This window comes from Aedes albopictus, chromosome 3 (assembly GCF_035046485.1).
Source record: "Aedes albopictus strain Foshan chromosome 3, AalbF5, whole genome shotgun sequence".
NCBI classification, from domain to species: Eukaryota; Metazoa; Arthropoda; class Insecta; order Diptera; family Culicidae; genus Aedes; species Aedes albopictus.
In genome coordinates this window covers 178073184-178098028 of record NC_085138.1, presented here as the reverse complement: position 1 = coordinate 178098028, position 24845 = coordinate 178073184, and the positions used below count along the sequence as shown (strand labels likewise).

Below are 24845 nucleotides of genomic sequence, written 5' to 3'. Positions count from 1 at the left end.
AAGTCCATCCTGGTCTCCAATCTCTTGCTGACGCATTTCGATCCCAGTAAGGAAATCATCGTGGCCGGAGACGCCTCCAAGGACGGCTTGGGTGCCGTTATCCTACATCGTTTTCCCGACGGCTCCGTCAAAGCCATCGCTCACGCTTCAAGGTCGCTAACACCTGAGGAAGAAAACTATGGTCAAATCGAGAAGGAAGCGCTCGCGTTGGTGTTTGCAGTTACCCGTTTCCACAAGATGATATTCGGTCGCAGATTCGTGCTACAGACCGACCACAAGCCTCTTCTCAAGATTTTCGGCAGCAAGAAAGGAATTCCCGTCTACACGGCAAATCGTCTCCAGCGCTGGGCGCTTACGATGTTGCTGTACAACTTCGATATCCAGTTTGTTCCAACGGCTAGTTTCGGACACGCTGACCTTTTTTTTTTTTTTTTTTTTTTTTTTCTTCGGATGGCCCACCTCATACCCATACACATTTTTTGTAGCATGGAAGGTTTATGAGCAGATATCTTTTGATAATATTTTACAACAGCTTCAGAGAGTTCCCTTTAATCGTACTCTACTTCCGTGTATGCCCATCCAGTTCTCTCTATTCTATTGGTCTCATTTTAACAAATTCTGAGCAGAGTCTTTTGAAGTGTCGTAGGTTGTTGGTACGTTGTGCATCTTCAGGTAATTGGTTGAATAAACTATATCCTTTGTAAAGCAACGAATTTTGCGTGCATGTTTTTCTGTAGTTCGGTAGTCTGAGGTTTCCAGCATATCTTGTTTCATATCGATGCATATCCGATCCATAACATACAGTACTCGTTAAATATTGAGGTGCCATTCCATTGACAACTCGGAAAATGAACACTAACGTATTGAATTCGATCCGTTGACGTATTGACATCCATTGAAGACAGTTCAACATAATTACCCGTGGAGTCAGCCGTTCGCATTGCAGAATTAGCCGCATTACCTTGTTTTGTAGAATTTGCATTCGTTTTAATTGTGTTTTTGAAGCCAGAAACTGGATAGAAGCACAATAGTCGAAGTGGGGAGCGATGATCGTCTTATACAATGTCACTTTAGCATCAAATGGGAGATAACGGCTAACTCGGCATAAAACTCCAAATTTTTGGGCAGCTTTTTTAATCGAATAGTTAATGTGTTCACAGAAATTCAGTTTTTCATCCAGCATTACTCCAAGATACTTCATCGATTTTACCCGTTCCACAACTTCTTCATCTATACGCAGTTCACCTGTGCAACCCGTTTGTGACCTCGTTGTTACGATCATATATTTTGTCTTTGCTATATTAAGTTTCAACTTTTTCCACTTCAACCATTCTGAAAAGTACCGTAGTTCTTCGTTCATAACTTGAAAGCACTCTGTATAGCTACTCCCTTCAAAAAACAATACTGTGTCGTCGGCAAAGAGATTCACCTCCACTCGATGTAGCACCCGCTTCAAATCGTTTATATACAGAATGAATAACAGTGGTCCAAGAACACTACCCTGAGGAACACCAAGGTCCACGGCTGTCTCAGATGATACCGATTTATTATATCTTGTAACTTGGGTGCGGTTCTCCAAATAGCTACTGAACCACTTCAATGCAATCCCTTGGATCCCATACCGCTTCAAGACATCTCTCAACTTTGATCGATCAATGGTTTCGAATGCTCTCTTCAGATCAACAAACACTGCCATGACTATTTTCCCTCGTTCAATAGACTGCTTCCACTTCAACAACAGCAAATTCAACGCAGTTTCACATGAATGATGCTTCCTGAATCCTGACTGCTCCTCGAGAATTATTCCATTGTTATCCACATAGTTCATTATCTGCTCCTTAGCCAATGTTTCCAGTATCTTCTCATATAGTGGCAACATATTTATTGGTCTGTAGTCTTCTGGTCGCGTAGATTTTGGAACTTTCGGAATAGGAATCACCAAGGTTTTTTTCCACGTAGCAGGAAAAACACCATTCTGCAAGGATTTATTAACAACTTCTAGCAGCAAAAGTTTAATCACATCAAATGAATCCAGTAACACTCGTTTCGTCACGTTCTCAACTCCTGCACACTCTTTCAGCGCATGAACTGTTTCCTGCAACTTAGCAACTGTAATCGGCTCAAACCTACAAAATCTCGTATTCATCTCGGTGTCCTCAGCTCTTTCGGCTTGTTCGCTTGTTGTAGATACGATACTACTATGTATTTCTCTTACACTTGTCACAAAGTAGTTGTTCAGTCTTATTGCGGTTTCGTCTTCCGATAGTGAACCATCCATAATTATTTGCGTTGTCGGTCGTCCGGCTGGCAGGATAAGAGATTTCAAACATTTCCACATTCTTTTAGAATCCCCTTGACAATCTCTGATTTCTTGAACAATTGATTCGTTTTTCGCCATCTGCAACTCACGTACGTAACAATTCCGAAGGATTTTATACCTTTTCCAGTCCTCATTACTTCTGCTCTCTTTAAATAATCGATACGCACGGTCTCTTTCGGACTTCATATTTCTCAAATTCGGACCATACCAAGGATGTGATCTAGTTTGCTTGGTATCACAGACATCTATCAGCTGGTTAACTGCAGAAATAAGTGCATTGCTAAGGCGCTCGGCATCTTCGTCAACGGAACCTCCTCTTTCTATCAGCGTTGGATCGTTTCTAAGGATATGTTGCAACCTATCTTTGGAATATCGCCTCCATGAGACTCTCGCTTTATTTTTCTCGGGTACAGAAATACGCACGGGTCCTCCAATGTTAATGCCGATTGTTTCATGATCAGAAATTTTCATCTCCTCTACAATGTTTGCCTCACAACACTCTGAATTTGTGAACACCAAATCGATCATTGTACTGCTTCTAGGACCAGTACGCGTAGCTTCTCTAACTTTCTGAACCAATCCAGCAGCGTCAGTTACATTTTTTAGCTCTGTTGCACAACCAGCTTCATCCCATCGAATGTTGAAGTCGCCGACTATAACATTTGTTTTTTCATCTATCAACACATCGTTAAGCCAGATTTCAAAATCCTTTATGAACTGCACGTCACTGGTACTCGGTGAGTGATAAACACCTCCAAAAAGTCCAGATATTGCTCCACTTTTCACTTCGACAGCTAAAAACCAATTATCGCCAAAAACAGTGTTTGAAACTACATCGTACTTCAGTTGTTCCTCTATGTAAATCCAAATTCCACCAGTATGGGCGGACCGCGATAGGCATAGTTCTTGATTATAATTCGTGATTGCAAATTGTCCAACATCATGACTGGACGTCACGTGTGTTTCGCTCAGGATTACAATCTTCGGTCTAACTTCCTCTACAAGCAGTTTCAGTTCATCAAAGTGAGATCGCAATCCAGCAATGTTCAAGTACACCACATCATAATTTTCTTCATAACTAGACCGTAATTGCTATTTTGAATAGTCAACGAAACTTTTTCTTTGCTTCAGCTGTCTTTGGTACACCGGACACTTTTCGTCCCACGCAGCGTGATCTGTATCAAGACTCAAGTTTCTGACAGAATTCATTTTTTTACAATTCACACACTCTTTCGAATTTGACTTGCATTCTTGCACCAGATGGTTTTCGCTACATATGGGACAGCTTGGAGTTGAAGCCTTACAATCTTTACTCTTATGGTTGAACGCACAACACCTATAACAACGCATCACTTGCAAACCGTCAACCACTCGGCAACGATCCCACCCACAATTCAGCCTTTCTTCGTTCATCACCCTTGTGAATGTCTCAGCATCGAGCTCAATAATCACACTAACATTATTGAACCGCAGTTTTTGATTACAATAAGTCTTGCATAGTTTGAAATGCTTCAGGTTTTCAAACGCCTCGTTTTGATCTACCAATGTCCCTTTCAGTTCTTCTTCATTCCATTCTTCACTCATACCAATCAACTTGATTGTCGGTTTGAGGTTTTCCCGGACGTTCACATCGTACTGGCCACCCATGTTCTTTTCAACGTTCTCTTTCAACAATTTAACACTTTCTTCATCTTTCAGCGCAATCACAACTTCTCCATCCTTGCCACTCGTGACTCGTTTCACATTTAGATGTCTGGCATCCACTTTCTTCCGCAGTTCAGCTCGTACGTCTTCAACCTGCACACCTTCCTTAGGTCTAATAACGACCACAGGATTCGGTTTTCGAATTGGCTCATCTTCCTTAGGTTTCTCTACCACTCTTTTCTCAACACGTTTTTTCAACACTTCAGCGAAAGTAGATTTTGGCGTACCCTCGATTTCACCAAGATTTTCCGACTCATCAATTTTTCTACGTTTAGCAGACGACCGTGTAAGCATACGCCGAGGAACGTTATTCTTCTCACCGGTAACATCTCGTTTATTTGCCCTCACTATTTCTTCACGCACCACTTTTTGCACAATTTGTTCGATATTTTTAAATTTCTCCACTACACTTTCAAGGCCATCAAGTTTGCTTGCCATTTCATTCCATCGTTTTTCACTGTGTCCATCGTCGAACTCAGCAAGGCTCAAACACGTATCACACACGAACACAGCATTTTTTATTTTCTTCAGTAGCTCTATCTCATCATTCGTCGCACCAGGCAAACAATGAATGTGTATTGACAATTTGCACCGACCAAAGCACTCGACACACGCGTTTTTATCCCCAATAGGCAGAGCACATTGAGCACACGGTTGGCTACACAAGCTGTGCTCCCCCTCTTCACCATCCATCTCCGCGGGCATTTCGCCCGGGTGAATAGCATACACCGAGTATAGAAAAACTTAGTATCACTTATGTTAAAAAGCTTATCACTGAATTTCAACAGATTAACGACACGTATTAAAACACTTGAACTACTATTAGGTACACACAATGCTCCCACGTCACAGAAACGTATTTTACTTAAATATGGTCAAAGTTTACACGCTTAAAATTATAGATTTTATAGATTATAGATATTATAGACCTGCTGTCACGCCTGATGAGCTGCCACAGCAAACCGGACGAAGAATACGTAATCGCTGCTCTCCAGACGGAAACCGACGTGAAGGCAATCCTCGACGACTCTACTTCCCATTTGCCTGTCACAGCACAAATGATCGCCAAGGAAACCCAAGACGACCCGGTCCTTCAAGAGGTAATCAACCACATCAGCAACGGCTGGCCGAGCACCGCAAGCGAGCTCCACACTCCAGCTGTACGACAATTCTACTCGCGAAGAGATGGTCTTCAAGTTACCCAGGACTGCATTATGTTCGGCGAACGAGTTGTGGTCCCTGAACGGTTCCGCAAACGCATCATCCGGCAACTCCACCGTGGACACCCCGGGATCGATCGGATGAAATTACTCGCAAGAAGTTTCGTGTACTGGCCGAACATCGACGAGGACGTTGAATCGTTTGTGCGCCAGTGTCGTTCCTGCTGCTGCAAAATTGCCCCGCAAGACTACCCTATCATCATGGCCGATACCAACGAAACCATGGGAAAGGATTCATATCGACTACGCAGGACCGGTCGATGGTTACTTCTACCTTGTCGTGGTAGATGCCTACTCAAAATGGCCGGAAATTTTCAGGACCCGTAGCACCACTACCACAGCGACGCTGGAGCTCCTGCAAGAAACTTTTGCAAGATATGGAAACCCACATACTCTTGTGTCCGACAATGGTACCCAGTTCGTCAGCGCCAGTTTCAAGCTTTTCTGTGACGGAAATGGTATCCAGCATCTGACGACAGCACCGTATCACCCGCAATCGAACGGACAAGCAGAACGTTTCGTCGACACCTTGAAGAGAGGATTGAAGAAACTTGCCGAAGGGGAAAAGACGGTGACGTTCCAGCACCTTCAGACGTTCCTATCCGTTTACCGGTCAACACCAAACCGAAACGCTCCGGATGGTAAATCTCCTGCGCACCTGTTCCTAGGACGAGAAATGCGAACATCCCTGGATCTCTTGAAGCCGAGTTCTCCGCGTCCAACCCTGGTCAACGAGAAGCAGAACGACCAGTTCAACCGAAGACACGGAGCGGTCAAAAGAGCCTTCAATCCGGACGACCTGGTGTACGCGCAAGTACATCGCCGAAACAAAACCGAATGGGTTCCTGGACAGGTCATCGAACGCAAGGGATCAGTGGACTATACTGTGTTACTCGAAAACGGACGCCTCATCCGAGCACATACGAATCAGCTACGCCACCGGTTCTCGGATGCAAGTGAAGCCGTTCCTACACCCAACAACCAACTACCTTTTGCGCTTCTCCTCGACGAATTCCAAATCCAAGTTCCAACACCAGTGGTTCTGGAAGATCCGCTAGACGAACTGGTTCCCAACACAGCAAATGTTCCAGCTAACGAAGACGATCAGGACGTGATGACGGATGATGAGCCCGAGGTTCCCACCAGTATTGGTTCGCCGGAACCAGCTCGACAAGGAAGATATCGCAGGCTACCAGCTTGGCTTGCGCCCTACGATCTCTTTTAAAAGGGGGAGATGTTATGCCACCAGCGTGTGCATGACAAAATATAGATCGTAGTCGCCCATGTCCATTGCCATGGGTGAAGATCAACAAAATGAAAATTATTTGTCACTTCTAAGCAAACCACCAAACTGAACAGATGAAATAAATTAGCTCTTAAACTAGAAGTACAGTTTTTCTTTATCTTCAAGAAAGAAGGAACGTAACAGATTCAACGACATGGACGTCGCAGCTCGTTGGACAGTTGTCAAGGACCAGAGGCTGTGCAGGAAGTGTCTTCGGAAGCATTTCGGTGCCTGTGAGTTCAAAATACCATGCGGAAAGAACGGTTGCTCGTTCATGCATCACAAACTGTTGCATGACGATAAACGGTACAGCAAGCCTGCGGCTCCGGCACCAGAGAAGCCAAACGAGGCTCCAACGACACAAAGCTGTAACACGCATTCGAAGGCAGCGACAAAGGTGCTATTTCGGTACGTACCGGTGACTATCTACGGTAGAGGAAAGCAAATCAAAACCTTTGCCTTTCTCGACGATAGATCGTCGGCGACTTTAATCGAGCACGGTCTACTGAAAGAGCTAGGCCTCAAAGGAGCAACCTATCCACTGTGTCTCGACTGGACAGGCGGTCAGCGTCGCGAAGAAAAGGAGTCCGTTGTATTGGCCTTGAAGGTTTCCGGAATGGGTGAAGGCAGCGAAGTATTCGAGCTACCGGAGGTGCATACAGTTCGGGATCTTTCGCTTCCGAAACAGTCGTTGTCAGTTCCGCAAATGGCAACTAAATACAGCTACCTAGAGGGATTGCCGCTGAAATCCTACGACAATGTTTCTCCACGAATTCTCATAGGAATGAACAACTGTCGTCTAGGCCATGCGTTGAGAAGCGTAGAAGGAGGCGAAAACGAGCCGGTGGCGTCGAAAACCCGTCTGGGGTGGATAGTGTATGGTCCCTGTTCAATGAAGTCTGGCGCGACAAACTCTGGCGGTTATCACAGCTTCCACATCTGCCCGTGCGTCAAGGAGGAGGATAAGGATCTGAATTCAGCTCTGAAGGAGTACTTTTCGATAGAGTCGATAGGTATTGCTGGCCCATCCAAATCGCTGCCGTCGAAGGACGAGGAGCGAGCTATGAATATTCTGTCAACCGAAACACGGTTGGTAGGAAACCGCTTCGAGACTGGCCTACTATGGCGGTATGATCAATTTCAGCTACCCGACAACAAGGGGATGGCTTTAAAGCGTCTAGCATGTCTGCAGAAGCGACTGAAGCGAGAACCGGACCTAGCGGTAGCAATGCGAGCGAAGATGTCTGAATATGAAGAAAGGGGCTACATCCGTCGATTATCGGCAGCAGAGAAGGCAGAAAAGCATTCCAACGATTGGTATCTGCCGATTTTCCCGGTTACCAACCCTAACAAACCGGGAAAACTACGGATTGTATTTGACGCAGCGGCAAAAGTCAACGGCGTCTCACTGAACTCATTTCTTCTTACGGGACCTGATCAACTGGTATCGCTACTCGCTGTTCTGTACAAGTTCCGCGAATTCCGTATCGCCGTAGTGGGAGACATCCGAGAAATGTTCTTCCAAGTCCAGATGAAGAAGCAGGATCAGCGAAGTCAGATGATCCTGTGGAATAATGGGAATCCAGACAACGAACCCGAAGTGTACGCTGTTACAGTCATGACGTTCGGGGCGGCGTGCTCTCCAAGCTGTGCACACTACGTGAAGAACCGGAATGCTGACAGATTCGAGGAACAGTATCCAAGAGCGGTCGAGTGCATCAAGTACGAGCATTACGTCGATGATATGTTGGCGAGTGTTGAGACCGAGGAAGAAGCTGTGCAGCTGGCCAGTGATGTACGTTCGATCCATGCTCAAGGAGGCTTCGAGATACGCAATTGGCTATCGAATTCCAGTGTCGTCGTCGAGAGTCTGCACGAAAACTCTGCCACGGAGAAGAATCTGAGTTTCTGCGCGGAGATGGCAACGGAGAAGGTACTTGGAATGTGGTGGGACACCACGACCGACACATTCACGTTCAAGCTATCACCAAAGCACGATGCGGAGCTGCTGTCAGGAGCCAGGATGCCGACAAAACGTGAAGTTCTAAGGACGCTTATGGCCATCTATGACCCAATGGGACTTATTGCCAATTTTCTCATCTACCTAAAGATTCTACTGCAGGAGATCTGGCGTTCAGGATGCGGTTGGGACGATGAGATTGGTGGGAAGCTGGCGGAAAAGTGGATGACATGGATTGAAGCGCTGCCGAATGTCCGTTTGGTCAGTATTCCCCGCTGTTACCGAATCGAAACATCAGCTGAACTGACAAACAACGTAGAGCTACACGTTTTCTGTGATGCGAGCGAGAATGGGATGGCAGCCGTGGCGTACTTCAGGTTCGAAGAAGAAGGAAAAGTGGAATGCGCTTTGATTGGGTCAAAAACTCGCGTGGCTCCTCTAAAGTTCCTCTCAATCCCTCGCCTTGAGCTTCAGGCTGCTGTTTTAGGAGCTCGCCTTGCAGATTGCATTGCGAAGTCCCACCGGATGAAGATCAGCCGCCGCGTCTTTTGGACCGATTCCCGCGACGTAGTCTGTTGGCTGCGATCTGATCATCGACGCTATAGCCAATTTGTAGCGTTCAGGGCCAGTGAGTTGCTTGACACTACACAAGCCAGCGAATGGAGGTGGCTGCCAACCAAAAGGAACGTAGCGGATGAAGGGACGAAGTGGCAAAGGCTGCCAGACTTTCAACCAAGCGGCCGCTGGTTTCGTGGTCCCGATTTTCTGTGGCAGTCTGTACACCAATGGCCAGGAGATAGCGGAGATTTGGGAGCAACCGTGGAGGAGATTCGACCCAGTATTCTACATCATACAGTCGGAGTCGGCGATACACTGGTGGACTTCGAACGGTTTTCGAAATGGAAACGTCTGCTGAGATCGGTCGGATACGTTCATCGTTTTGTCAGTAACCTCCGGAAGCGGACCATGAAGCTGACCTTGGAACTTGGGCCGCTAACACAGGAAGAACTGAAGCTGGCAGAGAACACCATCTATCGACTAGTTCAACAGCAAGCATTTCCGGACGAAATTCAGTTGATCCGCGACAGATTTCCGCAGACGAATCCATGGGAGCGAATCTTGCCGAGAAGTAGTCCGTTGTACAAGGTCAGCCCGATCACCGACGAACACGGCGTTCTACGAATGCGAGGACGGATCAATGCCTGCGAATGGGTAGATGAATGTGCCAAGAATCCAATTCTACTCCCGCGGCAAAACTACGTGACCAACTTGGTGATTGCTGACTACCACGCGACATGCCGACATCAAAACCACCAAACAGCACTGAACCAGATACGGCTGAAATACAGCATTCCTCGTCTTCGAACAGAATTCGATCGTGTCCGTAGAAACTGTCAACGTTGCAAAGTTCGCCGAGCAAGTCCGCAACCCCCAGCAATGGGAGATCTACCGCCTGCCCGGTTAGCAGCGTTTCAACGACCATTCTCCTACACAGGAATCGATTACTTCGGGCCGATGTCAGTGCTAGTCGGCAGACGATCCGAAAAACGATGGGGAGTTCTGCTCACCTGCATGACAACCAGGGGTGTACACATCGAGGTTGCACATTCGCTGACGACAGACTCGTGCATTCTGGCATTGCGCAACTTCATAGCACGAAGAGGCGCACCGTTGGAGATTATCAGCGACCGAGGAACGAATTTCATCGGAGCTTCACGAGAGCTGCGCGAGGCACTGGAACACGTCAACGAGATGAAGCTCATGGCCGAGTTTGTCAGTCCAGATACCAAGTGGACGTTCAACCCGCCATTTGCACCGCATTTTGGAGGCTGCTGGGAGCGTTTGATTCAGTCAGTCAAGAAGACCATGAACGATTTCGACCCTCCCCGACTCCCATCGGATGAAATTCTGCGAACGATGCTGATGGAAGTCGAGATGATCCTGAACTCAAGACCGCTCACTGACATACCGCTAGACAATGACACTGAACCCGCCCTAACACCAAATCACTTTCTGTTAGGGTCCGCTAATGGGAGTAAGCCCCCGATCACGTTTGACGACAGACCTACTGTACTGAAGAGATCGTGGAGAATGGCACAGCTGTACGCAGACAACTTCTGGAAAAAGTGGGTGGCTGAATATCTTCCCACGCTGACACGTCGGACGAAATGGTTTCAACCCGTCAGACCCATCATGGAAGGCGATCTGGTGCTGATTGTGGACAGTACTCTCCCCAGAAACTGTTGGCCGAGAGGACGTGTGATCCAGGCAGTCAGAGCAAAGGACGGACAGGTCCGGCGCGTCACCGTGCAGACAGTAAGTGGACTTCTGGAGAGGCCTGCAACTAAGGTTGCGGTATTGGACGTCGGTGCTAGCGGAGGTAAGCCACTTGAGCCACAGTGGCGTACCGAGGGGGAGTGTTGCAACCCTTCGGAATGCAACGCACCTCCTTCTACATCAACCTTGATTTCGAACAGTAAGTAGCTCCGGCCCTGACTCCTGAACTGTCATCTGCGGACCGACTGACGGGAGGCTGACGGATGATTGACAGACAGACCGCGCGCTGACTGACAGACAGACCGCGTGAGCAGACAGAATAGGAAAAAGCGAGTCAAGTGAAGGTGCAAAAATAGCGTGCAGATTTAGTGCTAAACTTAATCGGCAAGTGCCGTTTTTCCCAATTATATTGAATTTATCTAAAACTATACAAATACTACAGTAACAGTACGGTCGAACGAACAGTTGTCAGCACTACAGACAGAAACAAAGTGACTAGGAACATTAAACGTAAGTAGTTTTCTGATTATCTATACCTAAAAGGAATTTAAAACTTATCCTAAACACTGAAATCGACGCACAAATATGTTACAACATGAAAAAATGTATAGACACACTCTTATAAAATTGTATTTTCCCCATGATTTTCCCCTAAAGGAATTTTATAACCCTACAAACCCAACTACCGGCAATAAATGGTTACGAAATCGGAAAAATTCTAGTAGTCTGTCTGTGTGCTGTCGCAACAATCAGTACTGAAAATAATATCTGAATTTTACTCCTGGAACATCATCATCATAGCACATTTAGCTCTTGGTAAGATCTAACCAATAGCAGTGAGCTATTTGATTTATATTCAAATATCAAATTTTGCTATTGGTTGGATGGTTCAAGAGAAAATTTTTGCTATTATTTTCAGTACTTTTACCTCTAATCTCAAACAAACCAATATCACATTTTGATCGTCAGTACTTGACCTCTGCCCGGGCCTCCACAGTATTTTGCCCTTACTGCGCTAACCGGGAGCAATGGTGCAGTGGACCTTGTGTTTCTCCGCGACAATCAGCTGCCCTTCTTTAGTCTATATACGATTTACACAGTTTATTCAGTGTATCCTCGCCTCTGGCGTTTTCCAAACGATACCGATCTGGTTTTATAGCTGCTGTTTCGTTTTGTTGCGCTGTGATTGTAAAGAGTTTTATCTTGCCTAGTTTGGGTAGTGGCTACGGTTAGGATAGCTCAAATCAACCTTTAGCAAAAAAGATCAGCAACGATCAATCTTTGCAGACTTGCAAAATGGTACAGACCAAGTGGCCGTGGTCCAAGAACCTTACTTTCGTAAAGAATATTTTTATCTAGAAAACCTAGTGAACCCCGTGTTTGCCATTTTCAGTAAAATGAAATGAGGGAGTTAGAAGCAAAGGGGTGGGCGAAAGTGCCAAAAATTCAATTTCGATTAAATGAGTAAATGAGGCTTAAAGTTTTTCATCAACTTTTCATCCTATACAAAATATATGGAGTTTCAAAATCGACCCAATTTTCTCCGATTTATTGTATTTTTTCTAATCACCGTGAAACATATTTAAAAAGTTCCTAAAAGATTGAAAACTGAAGAATGTTTTGATATGCTCAACTCAAAATCGACAAAATGATCACTTACCCCCCTTTGCATCTGGGCTCCTGAAATGGCAAACTCGCGTGTCATGTCTCGAGTTTGTGTGCTTGTCAACAACGCAATCGTTGCTACACTCGTTTCTGAATTAACCATCATCTATCGGTATCTATTGGAAACCTCTACAGGAAATACGTCTGTTGTTAGGTTTATTTACCGCATGATGAACCATTCTTCACGGATGCTTTCAAACAAGTCATCACATACTACACTTCAAAAGGCCTTCCGCTAATTGTTGACAGTGATACTAATGCTCATCATGTCATCTGGGGCGGCTCAGACATTTACTTGAGAGGCTTCAGTTTGATGGAGTACTTGAATTACTTAATATAGGAAACTCACAATCTTCATGGTATCTGCAAGAGAGGAAGTTTTAGACGTAACAATTTCCTCTAGTAGAATTAGTCACGAGCTGACCAATTGGAATGTGTCAGATGAAGAATCTTTATCTGACCATCGCTACATCTGCGTTTCAGGGATCTCCGCTCAACCAACTGGGATCTTTTAACTGATTTGGTTGCGGCCAAATTTCATGGATACTCACCATCCATTGATACTCTAGGTGATTTAGATAATGCCGTTGATACTACAACGGCCTTTATCTTGGAAGCTTTTGAAGAAGCTTACCCTCTGCGATCTTTGAACACCACAAGAGGAAGACCTTGATGGAACTCTGATCTGGCGAAGCTTAGAAAACAACATAGAATGAGTTGGAACAGACGACGTTCGGCTGGTTCGGAGCCTCTCAGGTCGGGTCGCAAGGCCTACAAAAAAGCTCTTCGGTCTGCTGCACGATCCGGCTGGAAAAACCTTTGTACGAATGTTTCCTGTTTGGGTGAAGTAGTCGGTTAAACAAAATCCTTGCGGAGTCTAAGGATTTCCAAATGGACGAGCTTCGTTTGCTAACCCGAGCAGTAGAGAATATCTACAGTATAACAAAATATGTTATTTTGGCAAAATAACTGAGGAACGGAAAGAGTTATTCTTGAGTTATTAACATAACATATCATGTTATAAACTTGTCTGTCATAAGCGGCAAAATAACAAAAATCATAACAAAAAAAATGTTCCTAGAAGACCAGTTGAATAACACGTTTTGTTTGTTTCAATAACAACTGAATAATAGTGGATTTGTAAAATATTTCAATAACAAATTTTGAAATTAACAAGTTATTGATAACAATTTTAAAGCAAAATGAGTTATAAGATCTTATACGGTATTAGGAGGAAGGGGAGTTTGTGAAAATGTGGCAAGCAAAGTGTTAAGTATAGGAAAACCTCGTACGAAGTGGGGAGGGGGACGAAAATCCCCAATTTTAGCGAGACGTACTCAATGGATGCTCCCTACTGACACAATTCGAATGTAATGTCAGAAACAGTGCTGAAAATTTCATTTCGTCATATCTAAATTCAATCACATTCAGCTCATTTCAGAAGCTGAACCTAAGAATATGGTATATGAAAAACTTGTGCGGCTAGACCAGTTCTGCAAGAAAGTCACGGAAAAATTGATATTTTTCGAATATTTAAGGTAAATGTCACGGACTACCTCCGAAAAATACCAATGATATTCACGGTGAATATCATTTGGCATTTTTCCAAGGTAGTCCGTGACATTAACCTTAAATATTCAAAAAAATAGCGGTTTTTCCGTGACTTTCTTGCAGAACTAATCCAGCCGCACAAGTTTTTCATATGACATATTCTCAGGTTCAGCTTCTAAAATGAGCTGTAGGTGGTTGAATTTAGATATGGCGAAATGAAATTTTCAGCACTGGTCAGAAAGAATAGGAAGAGGAACTGACAAGAAAACATGATTTTCTCAACAGTTTCTTGCGAAATGCTGTGAACAACGTCAATCTCAATGGTGTAGTTTTGATTACACAACTTGTTATTGATGTATTATAGATGATCAAATATTTGCAAGTCCCAATAAATCAATAATAACTGAACTTGTTCTATAACATAACATGTTATTGAAATGTTATTTGAAGAAAATATATTAAAAGCACGATCATAACAAAATAAGTTTGTCCAACAAAACATGTTATGGAAAGGTAATGCCTCAATAAGTTAATAATAATAAACCAAGATATAAACACAGATTTTGTGATTCCGTTGTTATCATTTTGATATTCTCCTCTGCTCGGGAAATGGCGATTTCATTTTCTCTGATGAGGGAGTTCTGGAATGCTTATTCAGCACACACTTAACCAGATGAGTGGTATTACATCTCCGGATGAACCTGATGTCCTTTCTTGTAGTGTTGATTCTCTGGCTTCGGCGCGAAGTATTGTAACTATAGAATCGATTGAATGGGCACTATATAGCTATGCTTCTTTCAAAACTCCTGGGACAGATGATATTTATCCGAATTTGCTTGAAAAAAGATTTGATTATTCCAAACATGTTTTGAAAAAAAAAAATACTTGTTTGCAGTTCTGCTACTGGGTATATTCTCAAATTTTGGTTGGATATTACTGTAAAGTTTATTCCGAATGTGGGTCGTGCGTCATATGAATAAACAAAAATGAAGTGGTCAGAACGCATTGTGAATAATCACATCCGTGATGTTCATTTGGCCAACGTGCCTCTTTATGTGAATCAACATGCCTACACTGTGACTCTTTTACACAAGGTTGTTTATGATATCGAGAAAGCATTTGCTCAAAAGCAATCTTGTTTGTTTGTTTTCTTAGATATCGACATTGACAACGTGCCATTTGATGCTATATTGGAAGCCACACGAGGTCATGGTATATCTCCAATGATCCAATTGCTCCAATTGAATTCACCAAATGCTCAAAAATCGACATCTCTTCTCGACATTGCGTCAAGCGGCGATAAGAAAATTGAGTGTTTGTGGATGCCCCTAAGAGGGAGTATTGCCTCGTAACAGATACGCTATTGAGGCAACTCAATAATAGCGGTTTTCCTACTTATGGTTTTACCGTCGACTACCTTACATTGTTAGTCGGTATGTGCATCAATACCCTCTTCGACCTGACGTAAAACGCCCTTCAGATAGTTGAAAGTTGGTGTCGTCAATATGGCCTTTCGGTTAATCCGAGTAAAACAGCTATTTTTTCACGGAAAGGAGAAACCGTAATGGCGTTCAACAAAGAAATAAAAGATGCTGAAAGAAATTGGACCTGGCCACAGGACAAGGCGAAGACGGGCCCCATGGGTGCTCAGGACTGAAAGCAAGTAAGTATGGTAAGTTATTAAATACAGTTTGTAGATTGTTCAGTTATTTTTTTGAACAGTAAAGATTAACTGGAAATTCGGCTTCAAATGTCGGAAAGTGATATGTATAGATGGTTTCTTCAAAATCATAAAAGTTCTAGTTGTCACCCCCGTTTCTCTAATACCTGCCACTGCCCATGCAGTATAAATAAAGGGGACTTCAATAAGCAATGGTAATGCCGAAAGCAAAAAAGGCAGAACATGATACGAGCATTCTAGCCTGAAAGCTCATGGCAATCCAGTATCGCAAATCTGTAAGTGGGTGGGTTAGGGTGAATAGCGAGGCGTTTCTACTTTGATTGAGTTGGCAAACTGCGATGGCACTGGTAGAGAAAGACTTCTTTCATTTATACAATTCGCTATACTGTGCACAGGCAAAAGGAAAGAGGAATACTTACCGCATTAAACTCGTCCTGGCGCTGCATGTGATGCTGTATAAACATAACGTTATGAATGGCCTTCTCCAGTTCGAACGGGTATTTCTTCCTCGGCGCCACATCGCTCAGCGATTCGTCCAAGCCAGACATCACCGATGGAAGTCCGTTGTAGCCCCCTAAACTACTGAGGCCTCCTCCAAGCGCCCCGACCAGTCCGCTGAATCTGTTAGGTTAAAAGAAAACGATCCAATAGAGCAAATATATCAGCAACAAACTTGAACTCTGTGCCGTGTGAGCTGCCGGCCCTGACAGGGCGAACCACAATGGTTTTAATGCATTTTCACTCTGGTTCTGGCAGGGGTTAGACTGGCTTTAGAATTTATCCCCACTGGAGGGTCAATAAATCATCGGACTAACCTATTCGTGGCTGTCGTCGAGTGTAGACCGTTGCACCCTCCCGGCCGGCCTTGCATGTGCCTGATTGAATCCGGACTTGAACCGCCCGAGTTTTGCTGCATCTGGGAATGGGCCGCCAGTGCTGCACCGAATTTACTTTTGCTGATTTTGATTCCGTAGTTTATTTTATTTGCTGCCAACTCCTGGAACGACAAATTGGTAGAGCATATATTTGTACATATTTCGTTGAAATTGTTTTCCATTACAGTAAGTGCCTAAGTAATTTGAGTGTTGAAACGTCGCTTGAACACTCTTCGCATGAGAAGCGTTAGATTTGCAACCTTATTTATGGCTTTGTAAGACTGATTAATAATCTGAACATTTTGATTATACTTTGAAACATTTTAATTTTAAAATTGATCATGTGATCATTGATCATCATCACGAACCTTACTTCAGCAGAAGAAGTCGGTGTACAAAATGTAATGTTTAAATTTAAATCATTTATTTAAATTTCGCATTTGTGACAATGCAGATCCTTATCCCTATAAAAACACACAAAAACGTAACAATAAAAATAATTGAACTTCGTCTGCCCGCAATTAGATGTGATGTCCTGTTCCGGTATAAATTGCTTCTTCAATTATGGAAAACTGTCGGGGCCATTAATGCATCCAAATGTGGCGGGCAAGTATCTAAATTACGTATGCACTTGGTGTACATCCAGTAGCGTTCCATTCAGATAGATGCCTGTGTGTCTGGGCAAAAGCTGTTGCAAATTGCATTCAATAGGAGTTCAACACCTGAGTTTGGAATGTTGCGAATGGCAGGAATGTTCAAGATTAGATTCTTCACTTTTATGTTAGTTCGTTGCAAAAATCTCATGTTTACTAGTAACATAGATGTATGGAAAATGTTTAGGTTTCTTAAACATTTAGGACCAGTGATATTGAATAGGTAAGTTTCCATTTGTGGCATCCCTAAAGTGCACTACACGTTCTACATCTCGGTTTATAAAGGAGAAATGCTGCTTACCTTAAGCAAATCGTTCGGCACCCGCATCAGGAGCAATTTTGGCAGCCGTAGTATAAAGAACTTCCTGACCCACGGTGCCATCTTGTGTGTGCTCGGCTTGCGATAGTGAATGTTCAGTATAATAATGGTGATCACGACACTGAATCCAACCAGTATCATAGTGAACAGGAGGTACTTGCCGAGCAGGGGCAGCGCCAGCGAGGTAGACGGTATGATTTCCGATATCAGAAGGAAGAACATGGTCTGCGACAACAGAATGCTGATGCACAATGCAATTTTTTCGCCCGAATCAGCCGGCAAATAGAATACCAACACCGAGAGGTACGAGATGCCGACACACGGTATTATCAAATTGACTGTGTAGAACAGTGTTTTTCGTCTTAATGTGATGTTGAAGAAAATATCTGCAACGGAAAGAAATAAGTAGAAAACCATTAGAGCGCAATAAGTGCAAGAAGGCGAAAAAAGGCAAGACACGTGAAATTGATGCAGTGGAAGAATGCGTCCTGTGTGAATTTATACTTTTTGCTAACATGTGCTCCTACAATGTATGAACCTATACGCTAGCTAGAAAAAGACATAGCAACTGCACCAGAGACTCCCAAACTATTTCGGATCATCCAAATACAATTTATGACATCTCCTCTACCCTTTGCTTTTTTGTATGAAAATCCTAAAATTTTATTATGAACCCGTTCGGCCGTACTTCTTGAGCAACTTTCAGTCCTGAGCACTCACGGAGGTGCAGAGGGCCGAAATGAAAGATCTCAATTTCCATCCTTTGCGATTGCTCGCCATCGCCTTGACCTGTAGCCAGGTAGGATTTCTGTCGACTTGCTGTATTTCGTTGTTGAGCCTGTGCCGCAATGGCTTCTGGGTCTACGATGTCCTGCTAGGTTCCAATCTAACGCTTGCTTGCAGATTTTGTTTCCACCCCTGCGTAGAGTGTGGCCGACCCAGCTCCCTTTTCGCTCCCGAATATCTGTCACTATCGGCTATTAATGACATCAACGATGGAGCTCCACTTTGGAAATCCAATTGTGAGGCCACCATGCACGAATTATATACCACAGGCTTCTATTGATGAGGACCTGCAACCGTTGAGTGTTCTCTACTGAAACACACACCAAGTTTCACTGGCGTACAGCAGCACGGATTTCACGTTCGAGTTGAAAATTCGGATTTTGGTGCGTCGACTATTCTGGTTTTTTCCATATATTTCTTCAACTCGCAAAAGCAGCCCTCGCCTTCTTGATCCGTGCACCTATGTAGATTTTGATGGGTTGATGGGGTGGCCAACACGAAAAGGGTTTTCAAAGTGCTCGAACCATTGTTACGACTGGTCAGTGGTTAGCCGGGTCTGTCAATAACTGTCCAGATACGTTTCGCTAAGGCAACGTGAAGCATCGTAAAGGAGACGGATGTCGCCGGTGTTTGCGGCTTTCTCTCCTTCGTCGGCTAGGACTCTCTCCACGCTCTTTTGCCCCATCTATATGAGCGTTTAACTTCCTTCTCGAAAGCCGAATAACGCTGACGGGCTACGGCCTTGGCTCCTGGTGTTTTCACTCGCTCTATTGCGGCTTTGGCGTTCCTTTGCTCCTCTATCTTCCTCCAGGTGTCAGCTGTGATCCACTGCTTTCTCTGGGTGCGTAGCGCACCACAAATGTTGATGGCGCTCCATTGTTTATTTGGTGGGCTCGATTCTTCTACTGTTTTGTACTTTGTGTCTATGAGCATCGGATCGGTATCCAACGTTTTCAAATAGTTGGGTAACCCATGACGGGCCCGAAGGCTACGACAGCGCGGAACCAGAAGAAGTCACGAGCGTATTTGTTCTCCATGAGCGGTCACGGCAGTTTACGAAACAAAGATCTAAACAGTGGTTGTTCTCGTAGACTACATGACTAATTTGTACTACATAGAGTGGTGGCGCTGTATTTGTTTAAAAGACTGCGCTGCGCAAGCATTTAATGTTAAGCGAGCAGGATCCGGGAAAAGGAAGCCGTTTTGGGATGGTTGCCTTGAGAGACTGGAAAGATTGAACTCCACCAGGGCAACGAGATCGTCAACATGAGGAGCAGCACCATCACAGCGTCACATTGTGTTTCTATGAGCCCGTTCTTATCAATCCCATCAGGTGGAATGTACAGCGCGCACAAAAACAGAGTTCGATCGCCAAGCTCGATGGATATACAGACTTGTTCAAGAAATGTTCACGAATCGTTTCCCACAACTCTCGCCTTTAATCCGAGACGAACTGCAACTAACACGCCACCTCCTGTAGATTTTCTTTTTACTGTTATCAGGATGTCGATCAAAACGAAACACTTCATAGTCGGACCCTTAGCAAGTCCAAAATATCTAAGCGGTAGTCGTTAACAAATGAGTTCATTCCGCCAGCCATCGTTCTGATAGTAGATTAAGTTGTGCTTGTATCGATTTGCTGTAGAAAATTGTTTTCCCTGTTAATCAGGCAGATCAGGCAAAACCCTCTCGCAACATCTGGCGACAGGACCGAAACAACTATGAGGCAACATCCATTTATTACGTAACGCTAAAATCGACATTTTGTACCCCCCCCTCTCCCGTACGTTACGCTTTTTTGTATGAAAATCCTAAAATTTTTGTATGGGCCATAACGCTCGACCGTACTCCCCCCCCCCCCCTAGAGCGTTACGTAATTTGTGGACGGCGCCTGATGAGTGAAGGTAGCAGGAGGCAGAACTGCGTCGAGGTTTTTTAAGGTTTCTACATGGCCTTCTATAGCGCGTTCCGGGTATCCAGGAATGATAGTTGCAGAAGAATTCGTGTGACTAAGAGCTGGAGTAAACATCCAGCGTACTTGCCTGAAAGCAAAGGATGGATGGGTGACCCCTTAACTCGTTTTTCCCAGCTGACAAATAAAAGTTCCTAAAATCGCCAACAGCCCATTTCTTACTAGAATTTGACAGCATTTTGAATGCAAACTCGCACAACACTAGTTTTAAGAATATACGGAATCCAAATTTTCTCGGACTTCTTGACGGAGTAAGGGCGGTGGGTCACTGGGTCAAGTCGGGTAAAAATAAGGCCAAGTACGATTTACACCACCATAACTTTCTTCTTAACGAAGTATTTCAATGGGAGTTTACATTTTCCCGTTGCCAAATGATATTTGAAGTTGCTACATACTCGATTTTGAGATTCTTCGATAGGTCTCGGTTGAGTTCTTGAGATATTGAACATTTCTGAACCATCAAAATCTACATTTGCATTTGTTATTTTCAAATGACATTAAACACGAGATATGATTCCCTTATTTACCCCATAGGTCATTGGAGACATCTTTAGAACATGCGTTGCCTGAGTACCCGGGATGGCCTGGTTGAAGTCAGGCCTTGAGTTCTATGAGCTGTTGATGAACTGTAATCACAAGGCCTGACTTCAATCAAGTCATCCGGGGTACTTAGATATCAGTAGGTCGGCTCCAGAGGTACGTGATCCCGGATATTCAGGAAACTTTTCGAGTAATTTACAGTGTATCATTGGTTTTTGGAGCTAATCATATCTCGTGTTTAATGTCATTTGAAAACAACAAACGTAAATGTTGACTTGAATGGTTCATCGAGTATGAAGCAACTTCAACTATCATTAGGCAACAGAATATGTATACTCCCACTGAAATACTTCGTTGGGAAGAAAGTTATGGTGGTGTAAATCGTACTTGGCCTCATTTTTACCCGACTTGACCCAGTGACCCACCGGCCTCACTCCGTCCAGAAGTCCAAGACAATTTTGATCCCGTATATTTCCAAAATCAGAATGTGTTGCGAGTTTGTATTAAAAAATTGGTCAACCTCTGGTAAATGGGCTGTAGGTGATTTTTATTTCTCAGCTGGGGACAAACGGGAACGCAACAAAGTCTGGCCAAAGTCTACGGTCCACAAATTATTGCTGTGAGCGTTCAAGATGCAAACGGTGCTCAAATGCGCTCCAAACGCGGTTTTTACAGTGTTACCAAAGGCAACTTAGCAACCATAGTCAAAACCATTGCCAACCAAGGATTCAAAAGCTCCCACTGACATCGGGTTACTTGTTAGAAAACCTTATCGCATTTGGTGCTCCCGCATTTGATATGGTCCACTGCACGAATTTATTCTGGCCTGCTTACTCTCACACGAAATTTGACATTTGAGCGGTGTCGGCACCTCTCAAACGTCAAATTTTGTGTGAGAGTAAGCAGGCCAGAATAAATTCGTGCAGTGGACCATTTGCATTTTGAATGCACACAGCAGTAAAAAAAAATCAAGGGGGTATGGGGGTCTGATATTGTCAAAATTGAGCTTCAGAATATCCATCCAGAGTGTTTCTAGGAGTTTCTATCAGGATTGCTCCAGAAGCTCCGGTAATCATCAAGAAATTATTTTCGGAATTTCTCCAGTAAATCTTTCCTAGGAATTTCTTCCATGCTTCCTCTTGAGATTCCTCTAGAAGTTCCTACATGGATACCTTGAAGAGTTTCTTCTTAGATTCTTTCAAATCCTTAACCTTCCGTAACTCGCGCGGTTGACTACCTGCGTCAGCACCACGCTAATGCTGAGTACAAAAAGCGAGATTTTTTCAACGTGTTGTACAAAATACAACCGCGCGATGGCTCGAGGGTTAAGGGATTTCTGCGAAAGTTTTATTTTCTATTGAATTCTCCGAAGACATGTAGGAAATGTAATCACAAAATGAGCTTTTAAAGGAAACCCTAAAGGAACTCCTAGAGAAATCCCTTGAAAACTGCTGGAGGAAAACCAATGATTTTTTTGGAGAAATTCTGCGTGGAAGTCTTGTAGGAATTTCATAAGGACGTCATGGAAGAATTCTTTATGGAATTCTATTAGGAATTTCCGAAATAAACTACTGGAAGATTTTTTTAAGAATCTTCAAAAATCCTCCTGGAGGAATGCCAGAATATTTCCTGAATCAAGTACTTCTTGGAGAAATGCCAGTAAGGAGTCATAGAAGAATCACAAAAGGAACTACATCAGGAATCTGCGAAGAAGTTCCCAGAGCAATCTTGGAGGAATTTCCTGGAGGAATCTTGGATGGAGTTCTTGATGGAATCTCAGATAAAATTTGGAAGGAGTGCCGGAAGAAACCCCTTGGGAGTCCTCAAGGTGTAATATCTGTAGAAAATCCTGATGGAATTACAAAAGGAACTGTGGGAACCCGTAAAGGAACCTCTGGAGCAATCCTAGAAAAAAGTTCCTGGAGGAATTCTTAACCTTCCGTAACTCGCGCGGTTGACTATCTGCGTCAGCACCACGCTAATGCTGAGTATAAAAAGCGAGATGTTTTCATCGTGTTGTACAAAATACAACAGCGCGATCGCTCGAGGGTTAAAGGAATCCAGGAACTTTATCTGACTTTCACCTAAGTAAGAGGTTTTCAAAATGTAAACAATTGTATTGGAGATAACTGAATACTATACGCCACTGCTACGCGTCCCGTAGTTTGGGAGTCTCATCTGCATGCTTGAATGAATTCGATTACTTACCGGGATATGGCTCGGCACAGCAGGGATAGTACTTCTCGTGACGTTCGGCCGGTACCCCCAGGATGTCCCACTCCACGCTCGGGTAGTACTCACGTAAGTCGATTCCAATCTTTACCATATTGTCGGAGTTGTTGAGTTGATTTTTATGCTTCAGATCGATCTGACGAGTACAGAAAATGGAGAAAAGAAAATCTCTCAATGCACTGATTTGAACCGGGGGAAAGCATGAAGAATTGCAAAACGTAGGCAGCCGTCGTCGTCGCCGTTGGTTGGTTGGAATGGAATGGTTGGTTGGTTAGTTGCCCTGTACATCCGTTTTCTTCCGGAAGCTATGTTATGAATCTTTCATGGTTTCATACGAGATACATCGTATGAAACCACAATTGACACATGCTGACATACGAGCGTCAGCGAATTGGACAAATTCTGCGGGCAAACGTTGGGCTGCTGATGATCCCATCGATGAGTGCAGTCGTCGAATAACAAGCTTGTGAAATTGACAGCAGGTCGGAGGAAGGAAATATGCGGTTTGTCAAGAGGTTGACACATTTTGCCAAATTGTGGTTATAGGTATCGAAACCATTATTATTCGCTGGTTTATTGTCAAACTAATGAACTCACAGAGTTTTTAGTTTCAATAATGTTAGGTGATAGAAGGATAACTATTTGTAGAAAACATGGCAAACAGTCAAAACATTTTTTATAATAAATTAAGCACTTGGAAACAAGGAATGTAGTAAAACTATAAAAGTTATTCGTTCCTGCTCTGGTAGTTTACGGTTGATCAGAATCAGAATAGGAACAGCCAACTCTACATAATGAATGTTTGTTTGAGATTATAAGGTAAGTTGTGAGCAGTGATGTAATAAATTCGTATCAAGGCTCCACATGTACAGCAAATTTGTCAAACGTCTTTTTATTTTCCGTTTCCGTACGCGTGAAATAGAATCAAAATTTCTCTGTGACAAATGCTTGTTTTGAATCAAATCAGTGACGGAAATTATGGGCTGGTTCCGCTCGAGTGGCACATCGCCCTTTATCTAGCAAAAATCGTACGCTGCTCGTGAAAGCTACGCACAAATCAGATCAGGCTTTATGCTCAAGTTCTTTCGTATAATAAATTGTTATGCCCACTTAGTTTTTTTATTTGTTTCTCATGGGCAACTCCGAAGTTGTCTGCTGTCGTCTGTTGTTGATAGGGGAAAGTTCAGAGAGGAAAAAACAATTGATTTTGTCTTTCTCACGGCTCTATCCGTAACGGTTTCCCGAAACCTTGAGTTATGGGTTACATTTGGTTAGAATCTATCACACCAATTGAATACATATATATGGGAAACTACCAATCTATAAAATGCATTAGGGCGATTTATAATAGAAAGACAAGTACGCTGAGTGTTTCGTAAATCCTTCCTTGTGCACTTGGGGTAAGTAATATTATATTTTATTCGTTTTCGGATGCGAAAACATTTAGGTATTTGTATGCTTTTATTTGATATTTTATTTAACTATTTTTTTTTATCTTGGTAAGGCTGTTACAAATATTTATTTCACTGTTTGTCCCACCACTCTTTGGCTGGTCAAGGAAGAGGGATAAAAGTAATAAAGCATTGATTCTGAAAATTTTTAAAAACTCATCGGATTTGTTAAAGCATTTTTAGTAAGACCCGCTATTTTAATAAATATTTTTACATCTGCCCCCTAGAAGTGCAACATCCTGTCAACAGTTTTTGATAGGGTGGGGGAAAACAAAAAGTCAAAATGAAATTTGCAGGCGTAGCTTGGTGCCTTACAGTTATAAATCGAGTAAATGGAAACCCGTAGCATCGGGT

General features: G+C 43.5%; 1 protein-coding gene and 1 pseudogene across 1 annotated transcript in view; one reads left to right on the top strand and one right to left on the bottom strand.

The window, feature by feature from the left end:
• Positions 1-24845, bottom strand: part of LOC109403316 (acetylcholine receptor subunit alpha-like 2) — a 113977-nt gene that overhangs the window by 12772 nt on the left and 76360 nt on the right. The window contains exons 5-8 of the mRNA XM_019676124.3: positions 23017-23176; positions 17493-17896; positions 16479-16660; positions 16083-16284 (exon numbers count right to left, since the gene is read on the bottom strand). Coding sequence (XP_019531669.2) covers positions 16083-16284; positions 16479-16660; positions 17493-17896; positions 23017-23176 — 948 coding nt within the window. The remainder of the gene's footprint in view (positions 1-16082; positions 16285-16478; positions 16661-17492; positions 17897-23016; positions 23177-24845) is intronic.
• Positions 4957-6658, top strand: LOC134289512 (uncharacterized protein K02A2.6-like; annotated as a pseudogene).